The sequence below is a fragment of the Apteryx mantelli genome, unplaced genomic scaffold, assembly GCF_036417845.1.
Source record: "Apteryx mantelli isolate bAptMan1 unplaced genomic scaffold, bAptMan1.hap1 HAP1_SCAFFOLD_110, whole genome shotgun sequence".
Taxonomy (NCBI): domain Eukaryota; kingdom Metazoa; phylum Chordata; class Aves; order Apterygiformes; family Apterygidae; genus Apteryx; species Apteryx mantelli.
Window position 1 is genome coordinate 329,198 of NW_027118467.1, and position 8,986 is coordinate 338,183.

The window sequence follows — 8,986 nt, forward strand, 5'->3', positions numbered from 1 at the left end:
CAAAGAGTTGGGGGAAGGACCCTAGTGTTGAAGTTAACCCCTCTCCCCAACACAAGAGGAGCAATTACAGGAATTTTGGTCCCCAGGGATCGACTCGTGTCAAACTCCCTTAGGGTGAAGGCAGGTTTCTGGGCTCCCCCAGAGGACCCTGGTGGTCCAGTCTGTGGGATGCCAGGTGATCACTGGGTTGCAGAGGCTTTCGGGGGGTCTGGAGCCATTGCCAGGTGGCCCTGGGGAAAAGAAAGAGGAGTCAAGAAAGAGGAGGAGGAGGAGGAAGGAGACCCCTGTCCCCCCAACCATGGGAGGGAGGAGGAAGGATAGCCTGGGGTCTCCAAGCAGCCAGAAGGAAATTGGGGGGGGGGGTGTCCAGTGGCAACTGGTAGGGTCCCAAAAGGGGCTTGAGGGGCAACTGGAGAATCTATGGGGCAACTGGGAGGTCCTGGAAAGTAGTATGGTGTCTGGACGTTCTTGGGACAGCTGGGCAAATTGGGGGCAACTGGAGGTCCCAAAGAGTGTCTAAGCAGCAATGAGGGGGTGCTGGGGGCACTAAGGAAAGGTGATGTGTCCCAGGGGCTATTGAGCAGTTCAGGGGGAAGAGAGGCGATCTGTCAAGGCCCTGGGTGCAAGTGGGGGGGGGTTTCTCAAAATGAACTTGGGGAGCATGGGAGTCCCAGGGGTGTTGAGAGGTCCCAGGTGTCTATGGTCTCCCTGGACCCCTGGGTCACCTTGGGGTTTTGTAGGAAATCCTGGAGGGCTGGGGGTCCAGGGAGGTTAGAGAAATCCAGGTGGGTCTGTGAAGGCCCCCAGACACCTGGGTCCCAGGGGCTTGGGTTTCCTGAGGATTTGGGTGTCCCAGGTCAGGGAGACTCACACCAGCAGCAGGATGAGCCCCATCGAGCCGAGTGCCAGTTCCAGTCCCAGCAGCATTCTGGGGTGCAGGGATGTCCTGCTGTGAGGCCAGCGCAGCACAGCCCTGAACTGGGCCTGGAGTCCCCGCTCTGCCTCCACGGTGCCTCCCGACACTGCAAGGGCCTAGGTGCCTGGGGAGGAGGCATAGCCTGCCCCCGCCAGGGACCTAGGTGTCCTGATGCCCCTGCTCCACCCTATACACCCCACTGCCCCACGGGGAGCCAGGCATTGGGGAGCACTTGCTCCGCTCCACCTCCCCACCTTGGACCCCAGTATACTAGCAACCTGCTCACACACCCCCACATACCTTCCTGGACCTCCGCATCCAAGGGCTCTGCTCCACCCTGCAACACTCCCCCCCACACACACACATACACACACACTGCCCCTGGCAGACCCAGGAACCCTGGCTCACCATTGAGGAAGAAGTACTTGCGGGCCAGGGTCTGGGCGTGGGCCCCCAGGCTACAGGCGATGGTTCCCAGAGGGGGATCCTGGAGGATAAGGGTGGGCGGTCCCCCCACCCCCTCTTGCAGCTCTTCAAACAGTGCCAGGTCCTGTGTGCGCAGCTGGGGCATGGCGGGGGGGGCACACATCAGCATAGTCTGGCCCAGGCATGTGATTGCATACTCATATCCTTTGCTCACACATGTACATGCACAAACACTTGTGTCCTGCACACATTCTTTGTGCCCTCTGCACATAAATGTGCATGTGCACTCATGTCCCACATGTGTGCACACAAGTCAAATCTGAACACACACACGTGACCTGCCTCCTGCTTGCATGTACCCTTCACATGGGTGTGCACTTGCTCAAGTCCTGTGCATGCTCACACTCATGCTACTTATAGATAGTGCTCATGCCAAGCACAAAAGCATGTACACAAACACATGCAGACCTTCTGCCCAGTCGTCTTGTGCACACCCGTGCATGCCCAGATGCTCTTTGCATGTGCATGTGCAACTCACATCCTTGGCGAACATCCAGGTGATGGGCAGGTCTGAGGGAGTGGCAAAGGGTACAACACAGTGCAGCATCACAGCTTCACCCTCACGGGCCCACAGGTCCTGTACTAGCGGCATGGGCAAATGTGTGCTCACACATGCTTGTGCACTCATGCACTCATGGTAGGCACGGGCAGACATATGCACTCTTACATGCTCATGCACTCAGCCTTAGGTCAGGCAGGCATGCCCACATGTAAGGAGGGTTGTGCCCAGCGCCTTCGATGTGCCCAGCTTTGGGGTAGCACTTGGCTTGCCTTGCCTGGATGCCTCAATCCCCTGTGGCCCCCTTACCTGGGCAGTCCAGGGGGAACTGGCAGTCCACAAGGCGGCAGGTTGCACACTGGAAGATGCGGGCGGCCAACTGGAACCCTGGGAGGGAGAGGTTTGGCAGTCCTGGGAATGAAGGGGGCATGCTGCGGGACAGGGGGACAGGTGATGGAGAGATAGGCACTCACCGCAGGGTGGGACACAGGCTGGAGCTGGTGTGGGGGGAGAGAACCAACATTAGATTGGGGGGCACTGGGGTTTCATATTCCTGTGATGCACTGTAAGGGCCCAGCCCTTGTCCATCTCGGGAATGGAGTGGGGGGGTCTCTGGAGTGAGGGTCTTTGGTGTGGGGGTCCCAGGTGGGCATCTCCACCAGCCCTGTACCTTCCTCCAGCTGTCTCAGCTTCACCCAGATGCCGTCAACAGCCTCCTGCAGAGACACCTCGAAGGGCTCTGAGAGGGTCCAAGGTATAAAGGTGAAACCATGCCTCCCACCCCATAAATTCTCATACACCCCTCAGACCTTATAGAGCCCCTATACAAATCACCTGGACCCCATGTACCCACTCTGGAGTGCCATCTATCTCCAAATACCCCTTCAAAGCCCCCAAATCCCATAAAACCCCACAGGCATAACCTTCCATGAGCTTCCAAATACCCTCTTGCAGCCCCCAGATTCTCATGGACCCCCCCCCCAACATCCTTTCAAGGCCTCCATGTCCCATTCCCCACATTTGTCCTATGTCCCATGTCCCATCCTTCACTCCGCCATGCATGCCCCACCCCACTCCCCATGTGCCACATGTCCCCTGCTCACGCATGCCCCCCTGAACCTCCAGCAAGTGTAGGGCATCCATGACAATCTCCCGAAGAGCCTCACGCTGCCCTGACCCTGCAACCAGCACAGGGACACTTGGACTAGTATAGTGTCAGGCTTAGGGGGTTCCAGTAAGGGCTGGGGGGTCCCTGGGGTCCCAATCAGAGTTTAGAGGTCCTGGGAGGGTTGGGGATCCCTGGGGGTTCCTGAGGTCCCAGTCAGGGTTGGAGGGTCCCCAGAGTCCCAGGCAGATTGGGGGTCCCTGGGGATCCCTGGGGTCCAGGTCAGGGTTGGGGAGGAGGTCCCAGGCAGGGTTGAAGGATCCCTGATGAGGTCCCTGGGGGTCCAGATTAGGACAAGGGGACCTGGGCATGGTACTGGGTCCTTGGGGTCCTGGTCAGGGTGGGGGTCCCTGTTTGTGTAGGGGCCCTGGTTAGGGTGGGGGGTCCCTAGAGGGCTCTGGAGTCCTGTTCAGAGTAAGGGTCCCATTCAAGGCCATGGGCACCCAGTTGGGGTGGGGGTCCTGGGCAGGATGGGGGGCCCATGGGCAGGGCAGGGTTCATCATCAGGATGGGGGTCCCCAGGTCCCACTACGCACCCACAGTGACAGGGGCAAGGGGCACAGCGGCCCGGACGAGGGCTTCGAGGCAGCGCTGGTGTTGGGGGGCTCCAGGGAGGGCCCCAGTTACATCACGGCAGAGCCGGGCCCGCTGCAGGGGAGGGCCAAAGCAGAGCAAGCAGGGAGGCACCCCAGGGAGCCAGGGGGCCAAGACTACCCACCTCCACCACCCAGGCCCCTCCACCCAGATACCTAGGTACCTGGGGAGCCAGAGGGCCAGCACCAGTATAAGGGGCACCCGTCGCCACCCCATGGCCCCACTCCACAGCACCTGGACACCTGGGTCACAGGGACCAGTGGGATTCCAAGGCGGGGCTTGGATACCTGGATCCCTAAGAAACAATGGGGTTCTGGGGCAGTGCTGAGATGCCTGGGCCCACTGTGGGCGGGGATCAGGGGCACATGGACACCTCAGTACCCTGGTGTGTGTGGAGTGGACAGCAGGCTCCAGACCCTACAGTCCCCTCATTTGGTCTCCCCAGTCCTCTGCTTTCAGCCCCTGCCAATCACATTATTTGGTGTCCCCAAATCCCCTCTGTTTGAATCCCTCATACCCTTCATGCATCTTTCACAATCCTGTCCCTTCAATACCCCCAATCAAGTCTGTTGTGGGGACTCCCATGCACCCCAGTGTTTTCCCTGCAGGATCAAGCAGGGGCTCTGGGTACCGTACAGGCCCCCAGGGTCACTCTGCGGATGGGATGGAAATTCTGGGTGCTGTACAGACACCTTAGGATCACCACATGGACTAATCAGGGGCCATTTGGTCAGGGGCCATAAAGACTGCCAGGGTTATGGTGGAATGTGAGAGCATCTGCTTCATTGCAGTTATCAGATCGAGGAACTTCTCAGTGCAAAGGGAGTCATAACTAGCAGGAAAAGCACTAAACAGAACACAGAGGGGAAACAACTAATAGACAAGTGATAAGAGAGACAATGAAAAGAACAGGAATCTCCAGTCACTAATCAATGGGCAACTAAGAAACTACAGGCATGGCTTTGGAGCTATGGGGACAGCCTGGACTTTGTAACTGATAACAAAGGGGGAAAGAAGACGTGAGGATTTTGGATATCCAAGGGGTGCCTTTAGGACTATGCAAAGTTTACCAAGAAATGTTTAGGGAAGGGGATCAGGGAGGAACAAAGAGAGAAATAGACAGGAGATGGTATAAAAATGGCAGGTCACATCTAAGTAGGCAGTGCACTTGAATGACTGAGCCCTGTGCCTGATCACCACACTCTGTCCTGTCTTCCTGTTTAATCCTTTTCCAACTATCTGTGCAGTCTCACTCTCAACCTCTTGTATAAGTGCAGTAAGGTCAAGGTGCCAGAAACTGGGGAGACAAGAACAGGATGAATTTGGACCAGCAACTCAAGTGAGACCGTGGGCAATGGTGGTCCACATGTCTGTGGTGCCAGTAACTGGGTCGAGTGAGGGTCTCAGCATCACCCACTGGTGTGAGACCAGGGGTCACAGGGCCCATGAGCCCTGCATGACAGCTACTGGCAGTGCTGGGGTGAGAGGAGCAAGGGTCTCAGCATCAGCAGTTGGAGCTGGGAAACATGGGTTATAGAGCCCATGTGCCTGGGCAACAGCTGCTTGTGGAACCAGAGTGTTGGCATTTTCCTCTAGGCTGGTGTGCATTGGTACGCATATGTGTAATTTGCTAGAAAACTGCAAGCCAGACTAGCCAGCAAGTAAGAAGCACACATAACAGGCAAGGGCGCTCAGGATCCAGGCAGGGTTATCAGATGAATGGAGGAGCCATGCTGATACTTGAGGGATCCCCGAATATTTGTGTGCTTGTGAACTAGAGAGTGAGGGCATGTGTGCTTTCACGAGTGAACTTCAGTCCTAATTAACTGGAGAGGAGGAAGGGCCTGGCTACCTGTGTTTTATGTAGGTTTTGTTAAAGACAGCACCTTACCTGCAGCAGTCTGTGTAGCTGGCTGTGTTAGTGTCCTCTGTGTGTGTGCACGTGCATGTGTGTATATCTCCTGTTGTGTCTACTGTCCTGGGATGGAAAGAACTCTGGGTCTTCAGGCTCACTGGGCTGGACTCCAGCATCAGGGCAGGGGGAAACCCTGCATCCCTGAGCCTGCCAGATATGATGGCCCTCATAGCATCCCTTAACAGTGTGGGTCCTCGTGAAATCACTTCTCCCTCAGCATTTGATAGGCCAGAATGGGTTCATGGTTTTGGTGTTCACCGTGAGGCAAGCATCAAGCACGGGGCCAGCAAAGTGGCTGTGAGGTCACTTCTATCTGAGCAGATGACAAGCCAGCCGCAGGAACATGGCTGTGATATTAATTATGAGGTCACTCCTATCTCTGAAGATGATAGGCCAGAAGAAGGCTCATGGCTTCAATGCTGACTGTGCGGTTGCTCCTGTCTCAGCACCAGTTAGGCCAGCACGAGGCACAAGGCTTCGATCCTGACTGATAGATCACTTCTGCCAGAGAACCTGATAGGAAAGCAGCAGGCACATGGCTGTGGTTTGTGCTTCTGTGGTCATGTCTCCCTGAAGACATGAAAGGACAGCACTAGGCACACAGCTGCAGTTAGTGTTTATAAGGCTACAGTTGTCAAAGTACCTGATAGGACAGCAGAGGGCATATGGACAAAGTTCTCATGGGCCCCTGCACTGGACCTGGCATGCCTCTTCCACCCCCATAATCTACCTCTGCACTTCCTCTCCCTTCAGAAACTGACACGTGCTTACTGGCAGATTTGCAGCCCAAAAATGACTTGGGCAGAACAGCTTACTCACCAATAAGTGCTTGATGACAAGTTTTGTTAGGCCCCTACACAGGCCCTTACATGCCTAGTCCAGCCCCAAAACAACTGCAGCTCTGCGCTTCCTCTCTCTTCCCAAGCTGACACTTTGCCTTCTGCCAGAGTAAGAGCATGAATGCACTTCTGGCAACAACACTCAGCCAACAATGTAGGCTTGCAGAAAAGTTATCTTCGACCTCCACACTGCACAGTAAAGATGACAGGTCCTTACCCTGGCCCTGGCATGCCTAGTCCAGCCCTACTACTGGAATGCTGCACTTCCTCTCTCTTCCCAAATGGACATCATGCCTGCTGGCAGACTGGCAACACAAATGCAATACTGGCATACAAACTTACCCACCAACAAACAGCTTGTAGTCAGGTTCACAGCGGTCCCTACCCTGGCCCTGCTATGCCTATCCCAGTCCCACAACAACTGCCCCTCTTTGCTTTCTCTCGCTCCTCAAATTGACATTGTGCATAGGGCAAGATTCATACCCCAAACTTGTCTCACTCAGGAACACTCACCCACTGACAAAGGTGTTGCAGTCAAGTTCCCTTCCATCTCTACCATGGCAATGGCATGCCCGTTCCAGGCCCACTGCAACTGCACCACTGTGCTTCCACTCTCTTCATACACTGCCTCCATGCCTCCTGGTAGTGAGGAAGCCCAAATGCATTGCTGGAAAATCAGCTCACATGCCAAAAAGTGCTCGCCAGCAAGTTCTCTTGGGTCCCTACCCTGGCCGTGGCATGCCTATTCCAGTCCCAGAACAACTCCACCTTGTCCCTTCATCTCTCTTCCCAAAACTGACACTGGGCCTGAAGGGAGATTCCCAACACAAATGTGATACTGGCATCTACACTTGACCACCTACAAAGGCCTCACAGCCAAGTTTTCTTGGGTTCCTACCCTGGCCATGGCAGGCCCATTCCAGCCCCAAAGCAACTGAACCTCAGGGCTTTCTCTCTCTTCCTAGATTGACACAAAGCCTCCTGGCAAGTTGCCAGCCCAAATGTGATTCTGCCCAAAAACCTCACCCACCAACAAAAACTCACAGTCAAGTTCTCTTGTTGCTCTACTAGGCCCAGGCGTGCCTATTCTAGCCCCACAACAACTGCAATCCTGCACTTCCTCTGGCTTCCCAGGTTGAAACCTTGCCTTCTGGAGGCCTGGCAGAAAAAGCAGGCTTCTGGCAGAAACATTCCCCCAACTACAAAGACTCACAGACAAGTTCCGCTGAGGCTCTACCCTGGCCTTGGCATCCTGATTGCTGTCCAACAACTGCACCTCTGTGCTTCCTCCCTCTTCCCAAACTTACACCATGCTGATGGTATAACCCTGGACCTCTGGCCTCCAAATAGACTTTGCGGCACTGATCACAACCCTCTGAGCTCTGCCATTCAGCCAGTTCTCAAGCCACCTCACTACCTGCTCATTTAGCCCATACTTCATCAGATTGCCTGTGAGGATGTTATGAGAGACACTGTCAAAAGCCTTACTGAAGTCAAAGGAGGCAACATTCGCTTCTCTCCCCTCATCTATCCAGTCAGTCATTCCCTCAGAGAAAGCTATCAGGTTGGTTAAGCATGATTTCCCCTTGGTGAATCCATGCTGACAACTCCTGATCACCTTCTTGTCCTTCATGTGCCTGGAAATGGTACCCAGGATGAGCTGCTCCATCACTTTCCCAGGAATCAAGGTTAGGGTGACTGGCACCCCTGGCAGCTGGTCACACAGAGGATGCCAGCCAGCCAGCTGGAGAGAAGGTGTTGATCAACCAATCTGCTGCTGAGGAACAGGTTCCACCTCAGATCACTTTTCATTGAGATGAGCCAGCTGCAGCAGAAGCTGAGGCTCTTGATGTGGAGTTACAAGCAGACAGGACATTTAGTCATCAGGTACAAGGGGAAGAATAGCCTACCCAAAGGAAGAGCTGCTGACATGCAGTGTCCTCTGGCCATGCTTAAGCCTAGCTTAAACAAGTCTGGCTTTAAAGCATGTTTCAAATGCTGAATTTTCTGTTTTCACAGGGTAAGATTCAACAGAGGTTAGCAACAAAGTGGAATACTGCAAAATGTGATGTCCTTGGACACAATCCATGCAAGCTGGTGTCCTTTACATTTGAGAAGTAATGCCTTCCCACACCCTGTGCTAGAAAGCTGTTAGAAAGACACTGAGTGCATCCTCATCATCTCTGTAAATACTTTGAGCTTCTTCATATCAAACTAAATATCTCCTTATTTTGCCTGTTTTGAAAGGGAATGACTGTTGCACTTTGATAACCCCAATCTGGTTTCTGTCCTTTCACATTAGGCCATTGTTCCCAGAGCTCTTCAATTTTTCAGATAATATGTGTCCCTGGGAATGCTGGCAGGGGCACAGTCCACTTCTTCCACCTTGCCTCCACAGCACTGGTGGAGTTTAAGCCATGCTCTGAGTCCTGCCTCAGTTTTCTTTCTAATGTTCCAGTACTGCTGATTCCTTCTGGGGGAAAGGTACCAGGTGCGCCTGGCAAAATGCACCTGCATAACCACATGTACCTGGTTATACTCAAGCCAGCTCTCCAAAGGGAGCACCGCCGCT

General features: G+C 54.5%; 1 protein-coding gene across 1 annotated transcript; it reads right to left on the reverse strand.

Annotated features, from left to right (window-relative positions):
* Nucleotides 1-867: 867 nt before the first annotated feature.
* LOC136995512 (sperm acrosome membrane-associated protein 6-like) lies at nt 868-7,048 on the reverse strand. Its single transcript, XM_067316776.1, has 10 exons — nt 6,928-7,048; nt 4,921-4,957; nt 3,603-3,823; nt 3,005-3,079; nt 2,572-2,640; nt 2,375-2,398; nt 2,211-2,288; nt 1,881-1,984; nt 1,325-1,478; nt 868-1,022 (listed from the first exon to the last, which is right to left on the reverse strand). Exons 1-10 carry the CDS (start codon nt 7,046-7,048, stop codon nt 868-870), a joined length of 1,038 nt encoding a protein of 345 aa, XP_067172877.1.
* Nucleotides 7,049-8,986: the final 1,938 nt, after the last annotated feature.